This window comes from Macaca mulatta, chromosome 5 (assembly GCF_049350105.2).
Source record: "Macaca mulatta isolate MMU2019108-1 chromosome 5, T2T-MMU8v2.0, whole genome shotgun sequence".
NCBI lineage: Eukaryota > Metazoa > Chordata > Mammalia > Primates > Cercopithecidae > Macaca > Macaca mulatta.
Genome location: NC_133410.1, coordinates 115,247,109 through 115,268,474, shown reverse-complemented (window position 1 = coordinate 115,268,474; position 21,366 = coordinate 115,247,109). Strand labels below are relative to the sequence as shown.

The window sequence follows — 21,366 nt, the reverse complement described above, 5'->3', positions numbered from 1 at the left end:
GCTGGCATTACAGGCATATGCAACCACCACCAGGCTTATTTTTGTATTTTTTGTAGAGACAGGGTTTCACCATGTTGGTCAGGCTAGTCTCAAACTCCTGACCTCAAGTGATCCACCTGCCTCAGCATCCCAAATTGATGAGATTATAGGCACGAGCTACCACGCCCGACTCCCCTTTCATTTTTCTTCTCCATACTTATCAGATAGGCTTTCTGTTTTTGGTGGTGGGGGTGGGGTGTACCTTGAGTCACCTCGGGAGGACTGAGAAGACTAGTCTGGATGGTAGACATTTTATAACAGATACCTAATTCCAGGGAGGTCAAGTCTCAGAGCGGAAGGATGAATGACATTAAGCTAGTTGGAGGGGTAAAAGGAGGTTATTCTAAGTATGGGGAACACCATATAAAAAACTCAGGGTAATAACATCAAAAAAATAAAATCATAATAAATGAAATAAATCCTCTACACAGAAAATTACAAAATATTTCTGAGTAATTAAAGGAGAACTAAACACATGCAAAGATATCTTCATAGATTTTAAGATTCAGTCTTGTTAAGACATTAATTTTCCTCAAGTTAATCTGAAGAGAACAGGCAATACCAAAAATCCCAACAAGCTTTTTTGGTAAAATTTAAAAAAGAAATTGATAAGCCAATTCTATGATTTATCTGTGGATACAGTGGATCCAGAACAGCCAAAATAATCTAGAGAATGAAAAATAAAATTGGGAGACAAACTACCTGATTTCCAGATTTACTATAAAGCTACAGCAATCAAAACAAACAGATGAATGGAAGATTAGAGAATTCAGAAATATAACCATACATACAGATCAACTGAGTTTCAACTGAAGTGCCAAGGCAGTTCAATGAAGAGAGGAAGGGATTTTTATTTAATGATGTTGAAACAACTATATATTCCTCAAAACCTACCTACCTTTATATGTGAGTTTGATTTGAGATCGATCGTAGACCTAAATGTAATAAGCTAGGACCATAAAGTTTCTACAAAGAAAATCTTAGGAGAAATCTTTATAACATCAGAGTTGGTAAAATTTATTAGAAAAGACACAGAAAATATTAATCATTAAAGTAAAAGGGTAAATTAAATCTTCATCACAATTAAAACATTCATTACGAAAATAAGTAGGTAAGCCACAGACTTGAAAAAATATTCTCAATGTGTTTACCTGACAATATTTAATGGGAATATTCTATATCTGATTTCAGTGATGGTTGCATGTGTATATACAGTTGTCAAAACATCTCAAATGAATACTTAAAAATCTGTTATTGTATTGTATATAAATTAAACCTCAATTAAAAGAAGAAAGTCCAGAATAAAAGAGCATGTTGTTATCTGTAGGCACAAATGACTAAAATACTCAGGGCTAATGGTTAATTCTTTTTAAAAATTTTATCCCAGAAAACACAATTCCAATATGTCTCCCACCCCAACCCATACTGCCCTGTAAAATATTCCTATATTTTAATCCATAGTGATGATCAATGAAAGTGCTTTCTCCTCATGATACATATTATACAGGGGTTGAAAACATTAAAATAAATCTCATATGGAATAAACTGAGACATGTAAAAGTTAAAGAATTAGCAGCATTGAGAGAGGATGCATCATTTGTCTTTTAAAATGTTGGCTGGCAGAAAAAGAATTTAAAGAGAACTATTCAAATAAGCTTCCATATTCTGCACTCCTCACACCACTAATAAGTTTTACCCAGAAATATACCAATAAAAATGATTGATATCTGAGTAACAAATTCTGTGACAACACATTGTAGTATTACATAAAGAACTTGGCCAACTGCGGGGGCTCACACCTGTAATCCCAGCACTTTGGGAGGTCGAGGCGGGTAGATCACGTGAGGTTGGGAGTTTGAGACCAGTCTGGCCAACATGGAGAAACCCGATCTCTACTGAAATTACAAAAAAAATTAGCCGGGCATGGTGGCGGGTGCCTATAATCTCAGCTACTGGGGAGGCTGAGGCAGGAGAATGCAGAGGTTGTAGTGAGCCAAGATCGTGCCATTGCACTCCAGCCTGCGCAACAAGAGTGAAACTTTGTCTCAAAAAAAAAAAAAAAAAAAAAAGCTTAACTAATTCTTTAATCTTTTTCTTCTAGATGATTTACTTCCATAGGCAAAACATTATGTCTTTTGCAACTCATCTTTGAATTGAAAAGAATCTAGGCCAAGGTCCTGAAAATACTGGACCCTCAAATTCCACATTCCCATAATAGGAAATTTATTGCAATTATTAATAATTTGAACCAGTGATGGTCTCATTTGGTAATTTATGGGAAATTCATTCATTCATTCATTGGGAGTCTGGGTCTCGCTTTGTCACCCAGGCAGGAGTGCCATGGTGCTATCATGGCTCATTGCAGCCGTGACCTCCTGGGCTCAAGTGATCCTCCCACCTCATTTTTTTGATTTTTTTATAGCACAGGCTGGTCTCGATATCCTGGGCTCAAATGATCCTCCTACCTTGGCCTCTCAAAGTGCTGGGATTATAGGCATGAGCCACCATGCCTGGCAGAAATATATTTAAAAGGAGTATATTAAATGCTATACAAGTTCAACTAACCCCAGCTTAAAAATAACTATAATTACCTGACTAGATTTTTTTAAAGTGATAGAAAAAGTACAATTGTTAAAAATATATTTAAAAAAACTCTACTGAGTCTACTTTCAGTCCCCATGTGAATATTTAAGTAAGTATAAAATAAAGGCTGTAAGTGCGCTGTTTTGAATTAAACATCACATTGGCAAGATCAGAAGAGCTTGTGAAGTGAGAAGGAAATTGTTATTCCTGTGATGGAGCCTCCACTGGTATTATTCTTTTGGCAGCCGAGACTTCAGGGGATTCTCACTATGAAAACCAGCAGTCCTTTAATCATACATTGTAAGAGCATTTGTGATGCTTTGCAGGGAGCCTTTCTTCCAAGATTTTCCTATTGCTTTCCTTCCTGAGCACAATAGGTTCAAGATGGCTAATGCTGTTTCCTGGTTATGCCAAGAACCTCCTGAATGCCACCGGGCATCCAACGTGAAGACGGATGGCAAAATATCAAATGTGAATGTCTCATTTTAAATGGGGACTCCCACAATCATGTTATTTTTGGGAGAGCAGCTCTCTGGCTCCATGGATATCACTTGAACGGAGTAGCCACATTCTTCTGCAGCTCTTGCTCGATCCAGATCCACCAAGCACATGCACTGTTTTCCTGAAATACAGTCAAATGGTATCATGAGACCCCCTTTCACTAGCAGGACAATTTCAGCTTGTTTAAGGGAATTTATATAGTGACAAAATCTGCAGGTACTATGGAGCATGCTTTGTACCCTTAAGTCTTGTTTAGTTTCTTTCAATTTAATTCTTGATCAGTGTGGAAAGATGATGGTGACAAAAACATGGCACTTCATATATTTGCCTCTGCTAATAATTTAAAGAATGTTAACCTTTTCAAATGTATTTATAAGCAAATCTCAAATTAGAGCCTCAGACTGTATTTCCTACTTTGGTTAAAAATACAATTAAAGACCTTTTCTCTGCTTTCCCTGTAAAACTACATTATCTGTAAAGTTGTGGGAAAAAAATGTGCCTTTAAGAATATTTAAAATAACATGCTGATTAAGGGGTGTTAGCTTTTCCAGCTGAAGTGTTTTAGGGCTATAAAGAAGTGAGAAATGAAAAATATTTGAGAAAATTCTCAATTACATGCCTTTTATTTCAGGTGGAAATGTAATGTTGAGTGTAGTATACTCTTAATTTTCCGAGCTCCTGTACCTCTATAAAATAGTGGTATTGTATTTCCTTTACAATCTTTGGAAGACAAAAGAGGAAACCTGACTTGCAAGAAAAGCAGTTAATTTGTTTTCCTTTGGCAAACACAAACTTTAAAAGTAGCTTGGGAAAAATGATTTGGGGCTGAATATATTCAAAGCCATGATTTACTTTTATACTTTCAATTGCTCTAAATTCAATATATAAGCTTCTTCATCCTCCTGGAAAAAGATCACCGACTATGCAGAATTTCATTCGATTTTTCCTAAACAATTATAATAATGCGTCAACACTGAATGATAGTGGAAAGTGATAAATTAAACAACTTCAGAAATGAAGACAGATCACCAAAATAGGAAAGTTCTGTGAACAACAGAATCCTCACAGAAAAAAACAGTGGAAGGTGAAATCAGTAGGTAAGAATTAGCAATGAGAGACTCACATTTAAAATGTTTATTTTGTACATTTTCCTTAAAAGGGCCCATCCCACAAAGAATAAACTGTGTTAGAAATGATATAAAAAGGGATGTCTAGAATTCCATTTAGGCAAAATCATCGCTTCTTCATTAACAGCCTTATGGCTGACATTCCTTTTTTTCCCTTAAAATATTGTCTTTCCTTTAAGACATCTGTAAATGTTTCTCCCATCTACTTTTTAGTTTAAAATGAAACACTCTCTGTCAGAATGGGATGCTCTACATTCCTTAAGTACCCACCCGGGGTTTACATTGCAGCTCATTTACCCTTGGCTTTGATCCCAGTCCAGTTAATTTTTCCTTTTCCATTATGTAGAAGAATTTCATGTTTTCACATGTTGAAGTGTCTCTACAACTGAAATTTAGCTGCTGGTAGTCTACCTTTGTGGGCCTGGGGAGTTTCCTAAAAATGTTTGCAGAACACAGGAATGGCCTGTGTGTAAAGCAGAGATGTAGACGTGACAGCTTTCTCTCAATGTGATTCCCCCTGTTCTTCCCATTGCCAAAAGCCCCTGCCCCCCGCCACTCTAGCAACTTCCCTGCCAGCTACTCCCCTTTAGTTTGATACCTAAGACACACATCTACCACGTACCCATCCATCCACCACACTAATTATGTCTTCATTGGATTGCTATCATTTGAATGTATTCTCTGGAAAGCATGTGTTGGAAATTGAATCCCCAATGCAATAGTGTTAGGAAGTGGGGCCTAATGTGAGGTGATTAGGCCAAGAGGGTGAAGTGAATGAATTAATACCATTATCATGGTAGTGGGTTCATTATCTAGAGTGTGAGCTCCTTATAAAAGGACAAGTTCAGCCTTCTCTTGCTCTCTCTCTCTCGCCATGTGATGCCTTTCATCATGTTATGATGCAGGAAGAAGACCCTCACCAGATGCCAACCCCTTGATCTTGGATTTCCTAGCCTCCAGAAATGTGAGTCAAATAAAAATCTGTTCATTCTAAATTACCCAGTCTATGGTACTGTGTTATAGCAGTGCAAAACAGACTAAGACATGGGTCTAGTGAATGGAGTCTCATCAAATGTATGTTCGATTAATTCAAAGTGTTGGAGATGGGAAAAGGAGGAGCAAGAAGGAAAGGCATTGAAAGACAGAGGTTGCAGGCAGGAGAGAATGAGTTCTTTCCAAATGTTTATGCTGCAGACAGTGAGAAAGAGAAGGAATCACTTACTCCTTCAGTCTCAGGTCTCAGGTCACCAAGTGTGAGCATCTTGCTATGCTGCCTTTGATTTTAGAGTTTAAAGATAGCTATTTCTCATACAACTTGGTCTCTGAATGTAAGCTAACAGCTTCATCTGGTGCTCAGCCAAAGAAACAACAATCTGTCTTCTAGTATATCATGGAGGAAAAGGGGCTACATTGGAAATTTAGAGAAAAAATATAATGGTGTCCAATGTTGGGCTTCTCTGAATAATTTTAAGATTAGTTTTGGCTGAACCCACTTATCTTAAACCCTTATGTGACACCAGTATGCTGGGAAGTAGTAACTAAAGTAGACAAGAACTTCATGTCCAGAATCAAATAATTTGGGTTCATAGTATAGCTCCATCATCTACCAGATGAAGGACCCCAGGCAAGCTTTTGTCTCAGTTTTCTTGTCATTAAAATGTAAATAATAGTACTACCCCATATGTATATTTGTAAGAATTTACTGAGATAACAGGCGAGAACATTTAGCTCAGTGCTTAAATGTATAACTATTAACTGCTATTATTCTTTTAAATGTGATTTCTTTTTCTAAAATGAAGTCTTCAATAAATCAATTACTTATTAAACTTGAAATGTTTCTGTGGTCTTCCAATTTAGGTAATGTTTAATATTGTCAAACAAATTGGTCTATGATAAATGATACACAAGTATCCTTTTTCCTGAGAAAGAAAACATTATCATCCCTGTGTATACATTTTATAATGCATCAATTTTGGTATATATAGTTGACTTTTTAATCTTTATTATTTTCTTTCATGGCTTTTGATAGATCTTGCAGTTTGTTCATAACAATAAGAGATTTAATGTAAGAATTCTACTCAATGTACAGACATTCAAAATATATTTAAAAGTATTAAAGTTAACCAAAATAGGATAAAATGTTATAGTTACAATACCGTTTTCAATATGAATTAAGTTTTGGGGGGAAGAACATATTTAGTTTCTCATTGAAAAATAGACTTCATGTTGCTAAATTTTTCCCATATAGACTTGGTCCAATAATTCCCAGTCATATTGTGCATAATACACTCAACAGCTGCTCTGTGAAAACATATACCTATGAGCCTTCGTTGGGGTGGGAGCTGGACAGCTGTCTGGTCTGCAAATCTGCACAGAATCATGTGTTCCTAAAAGAAAAAGCAATAGAATGTGGGTTTATTTTTATCTTCTGCTTCAAAGTTATAAAAACAACCACCAAAAAAACTAACTCATTTTTCTGGAGTTCAACATTGTTTAATTGAATAAAGTACTGCACAAATAGTATTTTTGAAAAAAGTAAACTTTCAGAAGATGCTACTTAATAATTTCTTCCCTTCAAGTACACTGTATTTTTTTGTTTTGTTTTGAGACAGTCTCACCGTCGCCCAGGCTGGAGTGCAGTGGTGTGATCTCAGCTCACTGCAACCTTTGCCTACCAGACTCCCAGTGGTTCTCATGCCTCAGCCTCCGTGTAGTTGGGACTATAGGCACATGGCACCACATCCGGCTAATTTTTTGTATTATTATTATTTTTCTTTTTTAGTAGAGACGGGGTTTCACCATGTTGGCCAGGCTGGTCTCGAACTCCTGGCCTCAGGTGATCCGCCCGCCTTGGCCTTCCAAAGTCCTGTAATTAACAGGCGTGAGCCACCATGCCCAGCCGGCCCAGATTTAGTTCTTAAGAATAGAGGCACAGAAAATTCTCAGGGTCATTTTGCCCAGTTGCTTTTAGCTGAAATATAAAAATATAGTTACATTTTGCTATTATAATGTGTTAAATTAAAAGACCAAAAATTCACTTATATTTTTCTTTTATAAAATTTATTTGCAACTCTGGAATGTGGTTCCAGGCAGTGGCTTTTCTTTTCTTTTCTTTTTTTTTTTTTTTTTTTTTTGAGATGGAGTTTTGCTCTGTTGCCCAGGCTTGAGTGCAGTGCTGCAATCTTGGCTCAATGCAACCTCCATCTCCTGGATTCAAGCAATTCTCCTGCCCCAACCTCCTGAGTAGCTGGCACTATAGGTGCACGCCACCATGCTGGCTAATTTTTGTATTTACTTTTTTTTTTTTTTGTATTGGCCAGGCTGGTTTCGAACTCCTGACCTTGTGATCTGCCCACCTTGCCTCCCAAAATGCTGGGATTACAGGCATGAGGCACTGCGCCTGGCCTGCTAAGTGGCTTTTCATTCTATCAGAGGAAAAGGAAGCAATGCAGATCTCTGTGTGGTTTCTGTAGTTTTCTGGGATATCCAGCAGGGTGGTAGGGAGTTCTTGACTTGTCCTGACTCTTCCCTTTACTCAGTCCTTTTAGAGGAGAGAAACCTGAATCTCTTTCTCTCACTCCAAAAGGCTGCAGAAGTGTATCCCTTTCTGCTTTAAGACAAACTGTAAAGACAGCCTGAGGTAAGCACCTGATTATTACTTCTGCTTAACAATCTTAGGAAAGAGTGCATTAATGAAAAAGAAAAGAAGGCTTTAAAATCAGTTGATGATTTTGCACAGTACTCTTAAATCTGCATGTAGCCAAAAGTGAGTGATTAGGCAGAGTCGAAATGAAGCAATGATCCCACAACAACTGTTCATTCAGAACAGCTGTTGTTTCTAAGTGTGTACATAATCTCACCTGTCAGCTTAGCAAACAGGTTAAACTCAGATTCATCATTTGTTCCTTTAGTATTCTGTACATTAAATTTGAACCCTCCATTTTTAATAAGTGAAATGACTGTGGCAATGTTGGTTTTTAAAAAGGGATATCTTTGTCTCAACTTGTATGCTTTAAAAAAAAATTAATGCTAACTATAAAATTTCATGACAATGGGTGAGAAACTAATAAAATGGTTTCAATTAATAACTTTAACTCCCCACAAACTAACAGGCATCAATGAAGGGAGAGAAGGATAATTCAGAATTACATGACTTGAAGAAACAGTGTGCACTTTGTCCTCATGGTGTTTGTAAATTAAGATTCATTTTATATAACGGTAATGTCAAGGCAATCGCAATCTCAGATAAGATTCAGTTCTCTTGTACTGATAAGTCTCACCATATTTTATTGGAATTATTTGTGTGTATGTTCTCTTTGGTCAAAATCAAGTTCTGAAAGGGCAAGGCACATGGTAGGTACTCAGGAAAGGTTGCTGTCTAAATTGAACTATAGAGAAAAACACTTCCTAAGTGAGTCTCAAGGTACTTTGGCACAAAGTTCTGAGGCCTTCAAAAGGCCAAGCAGCTTTTGGGGGTGTTGGAGAAAGAGTAAAAAGGTTATGACTGGTGTACTGGAGAGTTTCTGCTTTCTGAAAGACTGTGTGTGCCCCGTCCCTACTGTAGAAATTTTATATTCTTTTCTAGTCAGGAGACCATTAGCAGCCTATCTCTTCACCACCCTTGATTTTTTCCATACATCCTCTCATTGTTTGGTTTAACTAGTATCACTCAAGGAGGGATTAGAAACAGGGGTTTAGTTTTTGTTTTCCCAAGTTCTTTTTTCTTTTCTTTCCTTTTCCTTTCTTTTCCTCTCCTCTTCCCTCTCCTCTCCTCTTCCCTCTCCTCTCCTCTTCCCTCTCCTCTCCTCTCCTCTTCCCTCTCCTTTCCTCTCCTCTTCCTATCCTCTCCTCTCCTCTCCCCTCCCCTCCTCTCCCCTCCCCTCTCCTCTCCTCTCCTCTCCACTCCTCTCTCTTTATTGAGACAGAGTGTCACTCTGTCACCCGGGCTGGAGTGGGAGTGCAATGGCACAATCTCAGCTCACTGCAACCTCTGCCTCCTGGTCTCAAGCAATTCTCGTGCCTCAGCCTCCTGAGTAGTTGAGATTACAGGTGTGTGTCACCATGCCCAGCTAATTTTTGTATTTTTAGTAGAGACGGGCTTTCACCATGTTGGTCAGGCTGGTCTTGAATTCTGTTCTCAAGTGATCTGCCTGCCTTGGCCTCCCAAAGTGCTGGGATTACAGGTGTGAGCCACTGCACCTGGCCTGTTTTCCTAATTTATTTTCTACTTTATTGGCATAGCCTTGTGAGAGAAAGGTGAGATGTTCTGAATGCTATGCAAACAAAGTTTCTTGGGTCCTAATGTTTCCTCCAAAATCATATATTTCCTAAAATATGTAAAGTTTTAATCCAGTAGGTGAAGGCCAGCAATGTTGTGGTTTTGGCTGAAAGCATGAACACTAAAGGTTCTCACCCTCCATATCTGTGCATATTTGTACAGTGTGCGGAGTTGGTAGGAAGGGAGGAAGGTGTGAGTAGCACGTGAGGTGGTAAGAGACAGAGTTGGAAGTGGGCATTTGAGTTATAAAGCAGGAATGAAGGAGATACAGCTGCTGAGGTGGTAACAATGAACATTTTTAGGTCACTATACCTCATTATATTTCAACTATTTGATGGAAGAGAAAGTTAAAGTCCTAAAATATAGGGGCTGGTATGTAAAATGAGTCTCTTTTTAGTGAGTCCGTGCAAAAAGTGGCATTAACTAAGAATCCAAATGAATTTATCAACTTCTAATGGAATTATTTATATATTTTTCTCAAATATTATCATTTCTTAAATTATATTATATCATGCTATTGACCAGTTAATTGGATAGTGGTGATGTTTAGGAAGCTAGAAACTGTTTTGATCAGATTGGTGACTAAAAACTGTATGTGTTCTGACTACTTTTGGAAGACAATTCTCTGTGGGTCTCTTGTGTTTCTTCATGTTTTACAAGCAGAGACACTGACTGTCGTTGTTCCAGATCAGTAGTCAGCAAGGTTTGTGGCCCACAGGCCAAGTCTAGCCTATGACCAGTTTTTGTGTAGCTTGTGAGTTAAGAAAGTTTTTATATTTTTAAAGAGTTGTAAACCAAGAACAACAAAAACAATAAGAATGTCAAGGACAGTGAAGAGGAATACTTGGAGATTTGTTGTGGCCAGCATAGTCTAAAATATTTACTATCTGACCTTTTACAACAGAATTTTCCTCTGTTTTAGATTATCTTTTCAAGCACATTTGCAGAGTAAACAGTCTTGGACAATATATAGTATCTCCCCTTGGAATAAAAGGGCAGGTGTTACCTGGCCCATTTGCTTCTGCCCTGTGGAAATTGGGTGGCAGAGAGTCAGTGTGAAAACAATGGTATTGTGGCTACCACTACTGCCATGAGCAACAAACTGTCCTTTGTCTCTGACTTAGGGGTCTCATATCTTCTGCCAGCATCCACTGGCAGGCTAACTTGTTAGACTGCGAGTAGAGTTAAAATGTCAGACCCTTCACAAATCTTGTTACCTACTTGAAGAGTTAATCTGGATTTGCAAAAGAAAGAGAAAAAGAAACCCACAGTAGACATTCATGAGTTATTCAATTATAACTACAGATTATTTACTCCACTAGAAATATGAGAGGGAAAAATATAAAGGATAAAAAGTGTATTAGGATGACATCTTTTTAACGTTACCTTGTATGATAAAGTTTTCTTGAATTGCTCACTGAAACAGAAAAAAAAAAGAATTAGTCATCATTCTAAGTATTAAGAGTAAAATAATCTTGAAGAAACTGAATTATATAAATAGCCTTGTATGTAAAAAGTATAAAATGCTATGGTAAAGTAAAAACTATGCCAGTTTGAAATGCTTTTATAAAAAGATAGAAAAGCATATCATCAATATGTTATCAATTTTAAGAAATCTGTTCCACAGATTGTTTACAATGTTAGAGAAGCACTTTTTTTGTCTCTACACCTCATGGGAACACTAAGATCCAGGTGTTTTAACATGTGGCACAGCCAACTGATCAGGAGCGGACTGCCATTGAAAAGATACTTTATTACTCACAGTTCCCCAAGAAGAGGGGGCACGCCATGTGATGAAGGGCCACATGGGGAAACACCAGTATAGGTCAGGAGGCAGAGGTTTCCATGGGAAGAAAAAGGTGCGGTAAGCAGGTTTGAGAGTGCCTAGTTTGAACAATATCAGTGAACTCAGGCATAGCGCTGTTCCTACTTGTTTGATATCTGGCCCTAGGGTAGTAGGACGAGGGGATAGTGGTCTGGAAGTAGTAAGAGTTTAATAAAGGAGGTAGTTGTGGGGTAAGGGCTCTGGGTTGGTTGGTTTACTTATGCAAGGTATGCTTGTTCATAAGACCTTTACTATCTCTAGGAATTGGCTAGCCCTGGGAGGAACAGTCTCTCCAGGATCAGCAAATAATAAAACATCAGAAAATTTTAAAAGGTGTGATTAATACATCAGGAAATCACTGTTGTCATAGCTAATAAAGATAAACATATATTCCATAAACATTGTCTTTTATTAATGCTATAGCCTTCACTCTTAAGTCATTCAAAAACATTAACTTATACATTTGATACTAAATTTATTAGTGTCAATTAGTTTGTTTGAAATGAGTACTTCTTTCCACATACTGTAGAAACAGTATGCTATTTATAAATTCCCAACTCTATTTTTGGTGATTGAGATAGGTCTTATTCACAAAGAAACTTCCTAAAGAGATCAGTTCAAAGGACAAGGGAGGACAAATGTCAGTAAATCTACATAGGTGTGAAAAAGACGGGAAGTGGTAGTAACATACTGTAAAGGTCACCAAATGTTGAGGTCAAGCCTAGGCACTGTGGTGACCTGGCCAGATGTGCATGCACTCAAGGTGGTGCTGACATGCCAGCCCCCACCCCCGCCTCAGCCGCCTCTAGACTTTGGGCGCTGATGAGCATGAGAGGGAGGCCAAGGGGGGACTGAGGGCAGCTTGACATGGGCCTGTAGGCACCCCTTGGCACAAACAGCCTGGGTGCCATGGGCGCCATGGATGGTAGGTTGACGGCAACAGGAGGCAGACAGGCTCCTAGGTAGAAAGGGGCAAGTCCCTGGTGAAGCCCCACCATCAACTGAGGAATGGCCCGAAGCCTGGGGCCCAGGCTGCCAGCTCTGTGGACCAAAGTGAGAACTTATAGTGCTTTTTCCAGGCCCACCCATGGCCACCCATGGACTAATCAGCATGCACTTCCTTCCCTCTGGAGTCCATAAAAACCCCAGACTCTGCCAGACTTGGGCAGACAATGGATGACCTGCCTGCAGAAAGAAGCTACCCACTCTGGATCTCTTCTCTGCTGAGGGTTGCAGAGATGAGAAGAGGAGAGGAGGGGAGGGGAGGGGAGGGGAGGGGACCTGCCTGCAGAGAACAGCTCCCTACTGTGGGTCTCCTTCCATCTGAGAGCTGAGTAGACATTGGGATGATCTGCCTATGGAGAGAAGCTACCCTCTGTGGGTCTCCTCTCGGCTGAGAGCTGAGCAGACATTGGGATGACTGTCTGTGGAGAGGATCTACCCACTTTGTATCTCCTGAGAGCTGTACTGTTGCTCAATAAAGCACCTCTTTGCCTTGCTCATCCTCCAATTGTCTGTGTACCTCATTCTTCCTGGATTTGGGACAAGAGCTCAGGAACTGCCAAATGGCAGGACTAAGAGTTGTAACACAAACAGGGCTGACATGCCCCCTTGCCCCCAAATATACCCACTCGCCATGTTGCAAGCATGAGGAGAGAAGAGAGGAGAGAAGAGATGCGGCCCTTCAGGGAACCCAGACATAGAAGCTCCCTGAGCCAGGGCTGTGACACCCTCTGAGGGGCTCTGCGGCTCCTGGCATTTCCAAGCTTCTGGTTGCCACCGTGTTCCCTAGTGCTCACAGTGGAAGCTGCTTTCAGTACACCTGGTCCGGCTGCAGCCTCACAGGGAACCAGCACCCATGCTGGTGCCTGGAGATGCCTGCCCCACAGCAGCCAGCATGCCTGGCTGTGTGAAGTGGCCGGACCCTGTGCTTGCTCATTCATGTACCCCTCACCACTCTGTACCTGACTCATCTTTGGCAGGTGTGGGATCTGGGCTGGTAGTGCAAGCCAAGAGCAGCCTTCCAGGCTGAGTGAGCGGAATGAGCCCAGTGGGCCCAAGCAAAACTCAGGCAAAGGCGCCACCAACCACAGAGGTTCCAGCTGGCAAAGCAATGCCCCAAGAATCCTGTGACATTACTACCATTATTAGCAACAGTTCATATTTATTGAGTACTTATTATTGCCACTTCTAAAGGCTTTACACATATCATTAAATTTTCACAAAAACCTTGAGGTAGTTATCAAAACCCTCATTTTGTAGATGAGAAAACTAAGGTAAAAAAAGTTTAAGTAATTTGCCTTATAAAATGATAAGGAGCTAGTATTTTCCCCCAGGCACTATACTTCCAGGTCCTAAACACTTTACTGTACTTGACTGCCTCTCATAGATATTACGGTTATAGTTTTAAATTTATTCAGAAATACAGAGAGAAGTGCTAAAGCCGATAGACTTCTAGTTGCCTGACTCCTGGATAGCCTTGCTTCTAAATTTCAGCAAAAACTGGATCCAAGGGAAAAATCAGGGACAAACATAAAGGAGTTCTTCTCTTCCTTATACAATTTATAAACAAAATTTGACATTGTGAAAAGAGGAAATGAGCTCCAAATGAAGTCATTGCAACTTTATATCAAACAAGTTTTGTGTCCTGGCTTATACCCATGTTGGTGTCTTAGGTAGAACACTAAATTTCTCACCTTTTTGGAAAATTAAACTTTGAGGTGTTCTGAATGAAACCATAACAGCAAGGGCATGTGACGAAGGAAGCCCGTGTTTTGATACAGTGCTCAATCACCATGTCTGTTGCCACTCCACAAGCATGCAATGCTACCTAGAAAATAAAAACAGGCCTTAGCACTAAGTTCCCTCTTAACTCACAGTGCGATTTTCATGCCTTTTAAATAGTTCTCATTTGGCCATACCAAAGGACTACTTAGCTACACATATAAATTAATTACGAAAACTAAGCAAGTTTGAAAGGTTACACATGGAATATTGCAAATAAAGCACAGGATTCATTCAATGGAAAATCTGATGCAATTTTAGTGTGGAAAAATTAACACAAGTGGATATCTAAACTATAGCATCATTCCGGGAACACTGGATTCGAAACGAGAATTTCGAGTCTATTACTCTGGTTGGCTGTGTAACCCTGAGCCACTTAAAATTTAGCTTCTTTGGGCCTTAATCTCTTCAACTATAAATGATGGTTAACAATACTGACATATCACAATGCTGTTGTAAAAATTAAATAAAAATGTATTTGAAAACACTTCCTCAAATGCCACGTTAATATAATCCAATCAGGGCTGTATTAAAACTAATTGAGTCATATCATGTCATGCCTTTTAAGATGTTTTCACATAATAACAATCCTTAACATTGAATGATGAGTTACAGGAACTATTTTCAATGAGTTTATTTTAAAAGGATTGAATGAAATTATGAATTAGAATAATAAGTGGGGCTTCTATAACTCATAAAAATAACTCAAAATGATTTTTAAGTGTTTTTAAAACACATATCCTTAAGTATATCTATACTTACTACAATCTTACTACAAATGAGATAATTATGAAAATTCTTAGGCCAAATAAAGCCTAAATAGGACTCTGAATGAAAATCAGACGTAGGGATTCTAAAAGATGAATAACCTTTACTGGATTTTGGCAAAACAAACAAACAAAAAACACCAACACCAAAAAACCCCTCACATCTCCATTTCATTCTGAACAGACATAAATTGTAATAAATTATAATCTTCCCTCACCAACTTCAGGGTAGGGAGGGGCCTTAGGGTAAAGAGGAGATTTTCTGTAAATTTTAGAAAGTAATGTTTTTTTTTTTTTTTTTGAGCTAGAGTTTTGCTCTTGTTGCCCAGGCTGGAGTGCGATGGCACAATCTCAGCTCACCGCAACCTCTGCCTCCCAGGTTCAAACGATTCTTCTGCCTCAGCCTCCCGAGTAGCTGGGATTGCAGCATGTGCCACCACGCCTGGCTAATTTTGTATTTTTAGTAGAGATGGGGTTCCACCATGTTGGTCAGGCTGGTCTTGAACTCCCGACCTCAGCCTCCCAAAGTGCCGGGATTACAGCGTGAGCCACCACACTCAGCGAACGTAAAATATTATAAGCCAGATGCCTCCTTTGAACTGGAAAGCTAAAAACAATACTCTATCAGGAAGAAGAAAGCAAGATCTCTGTTCTTTTTTATTTATTTATCTATTTATTTATTATTATACTCTAAGTTCTAGGGTACGTGTGCACAACGTGCAGGTTTGTTACATATGTATACATGTGCCATGTTGGTGTGCTGCACCCATTGATCTCTGTTCTTAATTGTCCTCCTGAATTCCTCCTCCTCCTTCTAGACTTACATGAGCCACATAGAAGTCAACAATCTCCATGTTGCTGTCATCCCACCTTTCCTGTTTCACTCTGAAAACAGCCTAGGAAGGCTGGTATCCAGTAAAGGCACCAACAACTACAGGGAATTGGGAAAGTAAATAATCTTGATTTCTCATATGCTCCTTTTAGTCAGCTTTTTCGAGTAAAAAACAGGCTAATCCTTATTTTCATGACTAGTTGGAGAAAAATTTCATAGTAAAAATTATAGACACATCTTCCCCTGGAAGGAAAGCAAACTGAAATTTACTGAGTGTTTATGTGCTGGCATTATGCTATGTGGGGTGATGGCACTCAGAACTATGCTCACAACATCCCTGAAAGACTTTATTATCTCCAGTTTAGATGTGAGGAAATGAAGTCTTGGGAAATTAAGAACTTGCCCACAACAAAACAGCTACTGAGGGGCAGGAGACTGACCTCAAAGCCTGACCCCATGCATCAGACAGCTTCTCTACAAAACCCTGTTCAGGCTCCAAGCAAAAAGGAGTTTAGACAATTTACTTTTATAAGTCTCTCTTTACTTAGGTTCACATTCCTTTCACTACATGCAAAAAAGTGAGTTTATTTCCTTCATTTAAAGAAAATAAGTAACTTGAATAAGTATTTACCCAATAGTTTATAGATAATGTAGTAATTGTCTACTCATAAAAGGTTTTACTGCATCACATACTCCTAGTTTTCACTGTTATCAAATGAAACTCAGAAATAACAGGCAAATAATGAAGAGAGATATAGACCAAAAAAACCATTTGCTATGGAAATTTATCATACAATAAAGGTGGTATTTCAAACCAGAGAGAAAAGGTAGACTTTTTTAAAATAAGTAATGTTTGGTTAACCAGATAGCCATATAAAAAACTAAAAATTAGATCTTTTCCTGTCATCACACATGGGAAATAAATTTTGAATGCATAAGAGATTTAAAATGCAATAAATATGAGTAAATTCCTGCACAACCAAGGGGAATGGGATGTAATTCCTAACTAAGCTAAAAATCTACGTGCAATAAGGGGTAAGGTTAATAAATCTGACAAGATAAAATTTATTTTTATTTATTTATTTTTGAGATGCAGTTTTGCTCTTGTCACCCAGGCTGGAGTGCAATGGTGTGATCTCGACTCTGTGCAACCTCTGCCTCCCGAGTTCAAGCAATTCTCCTGCCTCAGCCTCCCAAGTAGCTGGGATTACAGGTGCCTGCCACCACACCCAGCTATTTTTTGTATTTTTAGTAGAGACTAGCAGAAAACCAAACCATAAGTAAAAAGACAAATGACAAAGTAGGGAAAAGACTGACAACTTAAAACACAAACAAAGATTTATATCCTTAATATATAACACACTTCTAAAAAGAAAGAAAAAGCCCAATAAAGTGAGAGTAAAATGAGCAAGAGATGTGAACACACATACAAAAACAAGCAAATAGTCCTTAAACAAAAACTGGTCAATATTGCTCCAAGTAAGAGAAATAACTGTTAATTTTTTTTTTAACAAAGAGCCAAAATTTAAACTCAATCTGACTTCAAATCAAACTTCTTTTTTTAGTTCTCTATGCTCTATTTACTCTTTTCTTTAGATATGGGAAGTAAACAGGAAGTCACTGACTGGACTTCTAGACCCCGCTCCCACATTAACTTGCTAGGTGACTCTTGTTTTCTGGTAGCCTCAAATTCTCCATCTGTAAAAGCAGAAGGTTGAACTGAATGATCTCTGAACTTGCCCCAGCCCAATCATTCTCTCTTGGCGTTGCTTTTCGAAGAAGGATTCTTAACTATAGATACCTTAGACAGAGAAGCAGGCTAGTTCCACCTGTGTACTCTTGTTCCCCTCTTTTAAAACTTTCATACAACAATATTATAGGTAATCAGCTTTAAAATTCAAATAATAGGTAATTGCTAAAAGGTAAGCAATTATATTAAAAGCCCCTTTTTTGTACACACTGCCACACCCCTGAAAGAAAATCTGTGTACCAAAGTCAATGCTGTTTCAATTCATTGGTTTACTTCCTGAAAATCTGTTTTTCTATATGATGAATGTATATTGATATCTCTTGATTTGTAAATATTAGACATTATTTATTATCTTTCTACTAGGAGAAAAGAGCTTTTGGCTTTTTATGCACATTTATACACTATCTTCCCTTTTCCCATCTTTTCTCATGGCTTTGTATATACTGTTCACGGCTGAGGGAAGAGTGCTGGATATCTGCTTGTTTTTTTAACATTCAAGTCGTTCCCTGCCCAAAAGCTCTGTAAAGTGCTCTACAATATAATTTTCCACTGTTTGAAAACTTTCAAATAATTGGTCAGCTCCATTTTTCTTTCCTAGAGACATCTTTCCTGGGCTTTCTGATGTTTTACTAAAATATGGACTCAATGCTTTCTAGGCCTGTTGCCCAGCTCTTGCCCTAAGACTTCCGTCTCCCGTGATGCTAAAAAATTTTCTCTTGTATTGGATACCACTTAATCCTTTTTCTCATTTACTTTCTATTTTAATGAAGCACATTATCTAGTAGCTTGCTGAAAAGGGGTACGTACAATTTCCATTTTATTGAGACCTTGACTGTCGAATTTTTCTTTATTTTACTTTTTTACTAGATTGATGGATTAGCTAGGTATAGAATTTGAGATTAGAAATTTTCTATTGGAATTTTCGAGGTGCTGTTTCACTGTCATCGAGCCTTCCACACTACTATTAAGAAGTGTGATAGCATTTGGATTATAAATTATTGTATATCACTATTTTTTTTTCCCTCTGTGGAAACAGTTGGGAAAATCTGTTCACCCTTGGTGTTCTGAAATTTCACAGTGTGCCTTGGCTTAGGCTATTCTGTAAGTTAACTTTATCAAGAGAAATGCATTCTTAATTATTAACACATTTTCCTATATTTTCTTTGATGTATTCCTCCCCACCATTTACCAGTTTTCTTTTTCTGGTCCTGCTATTACTGAGGTATTTGATTCCTGGACTAAATCTCTAATTAAAAAATTTGCTTCTTTCCAGTTTCATTTTTTCTTCTTTTTTTTTTTCAAGTGGTATGCTATATTTCTTTTAAAAAATACATTATCTCTTAATTTTTAATTTGTTTTCAATTTTGGCTAACATACTTTTATTTTTCAAGACATCCTTTCTTTTTCTCTGATCATTCACTCTTTTTCTATTATATCCTTATTTCACTAATGTATTATCTTCTCTTGTCTCTCCTTGACTAAGACCCTTTATCATGTTTGTTGCTTTGGTCTTGATATGGTTTGACTATGTCCCCACCCAAATCTCATCTTGAATTGTAGCTCCCATATTTCCCACGTGTCATGGAAGGGACCCAGTGGGAGGTAACTGAATGATGGGGGTGGATCTTTCCCATGCTGTTCTCATGATAGTGAATAAATCTCATGAAATCTGATGGTTTTATAAAGGGGAGCTCCCCCGCACATGCACTTGTCTGCTGCCATGTAAGAAATGACTTTGCTCTTCATTCACCTTCCTCTATGATTGTGAGGCCTCCCTAGCCATGTAGAACTGTGAATCAATTAAACCTCTTTCCTTTATAAATTACTCAGTCTTGGGTATGTCTTTATTAGCAGTGTGTGAACAGACTAATACAGGTCTCTATCTTCCATTTTGGAAGTTTTCCATGTTTGGTATTCCTTTAGCTGTTCATATTAAAGAATAAACCACTAAAAAGTTGATTGGAAGTTCTGAATGAAAGCGTAAGGCTTTGAAAACTGGTGGGCTTCACTAGTGACTGGGTGATCAAAAAGCCTGGACAGGTGCCTTTTTTTTTTTTTTTTTTTTTTAAATTATAGCTGCAGTATCTGTAGTTCTTTTCTCTGGGGACAGTTCTGCTTCTACAGAGGGGAATCTTTTAATCCTGATGATTGTGGAAATGATCCTGTTTCTGTGGTTCTGGAATTAGAAGGCAGATGGGTAGGGAAGAGATCTATCTGTCAGTATGCAGATTCTCCTTTAATTCTTATTCTTGGTATGGCACATCACCGTTGCCCTTCTCTATGCCTATCTCTATACTTGGTGCCTCTTTGGTTCAGTTTCTTCATAGAATAAACTTCCTGTCTCTCTTAGTAGCTGGGGAGAGGTAGTTTCTTGTTTACACAAGATGAGAGCAGGAATCTTGTCTCTAAATAATATTTTTAATTAAACATGATTTCAGTCCCTCCCTATTCATTTCCTCTGAGGTTTCACATGTCCTGAATTCCTAAACTTTTCTGGGATTCTGTGGGAGCAAAGTGGTTTGCATCCTGACAGCCTTCTTGCCACTCCATCTGGCATGCATTTCAACTTTATCTTCCTTCTCCTCTACTCAATAGCTTACCATTTTTCTTCAATCTGCTTTTCACCTTCTTACTTCATATTGTAATTCAAGTTATAGAATGTTGAATATAGCTACATCATAGATAGAGTTTGATTTTTCTGATTCTTGTTCTTATTTAGGGATCTGAAAGTTTTCGGGGAGAAGTGGGGTTGAAATACCTCTATCTGCTATTTTCATCTCAGAAGTCCCCTATTTTGCCTTAATGATTTTTAGAAAGCGTGCCTGCAGGATATATAATTTCTCAAGGTCCTTATCTTTTAAAACAAGGATTATATAATTACTCATCAAAAATGTTACGAAGTGCAGTCTATAATTGCATGCTTCTTTTAATTGTACACTAACATACCTACATGAATAGAAATGAGCTTATAATTAAGTAGTCAGCACTTATGAGTCATAAACAATAATTAAAAATTATGTTGTGGGCAAAACAGCAAAAAGCAAATACCAATAACTAGAAAATAAAACTGTTTTTTGAGATTTTCATATACATGTTGATGAATAGAAAGGATTCACCAATACTGTTAGAAATCAGTACCTTATCATCTGGTTGAAATGACTGTTTGTTATTGTTGAAATTTTCCAACTAAACATGTTGGTGGCAGGCTGTTTAGCCTTCATACAGTTTTTGTTTTTAATGCAAAATGAGCATTTTTCCATAGTCATGGCCCTTTATGTAATACTATTTGCAAATAAATATTTGTAATATTGTTTGAGAACATGGGTATTAATACACATATTATAAAACTTAATAATTTAAAAAGACTTAGTTGTTTCTAAGTCTTAAAATTCCTTCATTAAAATCTTGTTTATACTATTAATTTTTTTATCTAAAGAAAAATCGTAAATGAAAAAAAAAGCATTTACTAAGCAAAGATAAATGCTAACTAAGCCCTTACTGAAATATCACAAAACCATGAATTTATGCAGTTTTAATGCATTTCTAATATCTGGTTATTCTGCTTTCTTCTCTAGCCACACTATTTTTTAAATTTGTGTGTGTGTATTTTACTGAACAGCCACACTATTTTTACTGGAATGCATTTAACACAGGAGTTAGAACCTCTGATGCATTTAGTCTGATTTACCTAGTGACAATACCTCAATTACTCTCCTAGGCAAATTATTTTCTTCAGAGTGAATCTACTTTTAATTTAACCTTCTAAGCAATTTTAATCCATTTTCTATACACCTTGACAAGGGTAATTATGAAAGGAAAAAAGCATTATAGATGTATTACGAAATGTAGAGAAAAATTTCACTTCCAAAGAGAGAGATAC

At 37.8% G+C, this 21,366-nt stretch overlaps 2 protein-coding genes across 13 annotated transcripts in view; one reads left to right on the top strand and one right to left on the bottom strand.

The window, feature by feature from the left end:
* The window catches only part of LOC114678372 (uncharacterized), a 109,966-nt gene that overhangs the window by 42,033 nt on the left and 46,567 nt on the right, over nucleotides 1–21,366 (top strand). For 5 of the 10 annotated variants that reach the window (XR_013417255.1, XR_013417257.1, XR_013417256.1 and 2 more), the window contains one exon: nucleotides 5,156–5,214. The exons of the other annotated variants lie outside the window; for them this stretch is intronic. The gene's annotated coding sequence lies outside the window, so the exon portion shown is untranslated. The remainder of the gene's footprint in view (nucleotides 1–5,155; nucleotides 5,215–21,366) is intronic. 10 annotated transcript variants of the gene reach the window in all.
* Nucleotides 1,032–21,366, bottom strand: part of GSTCD (glutathione S-transferase C-terminal domain containing) — a 132,294-nt gene continuing 111,959 nt past the window's right edge. For 2 of the 3 annotated variants that reach the window (XM_015138905.3, XM_078001455.1), the window contains 4 exons: nucleotides 14,050–14,183; nucleotides 10,915–10,945; nucleotides 6,568–6,637; nucleotides 1,032–3,244 (listed from right to left, as the gene is read on the bottom strand). In XM_015138905.3, coding sequence (XP_014994391.1) covers nucleotides 3,108–3,244; nucleotides 6,568–6,637; nucleotides 10,915–10,945; nucleotides 14,050–14,183 — 372 coding nt within the window. In that variant the 3' untranslated portion in view covers nucleotides 1,032–3,107. 3 annotated transcript variants of the gene reach the window in all.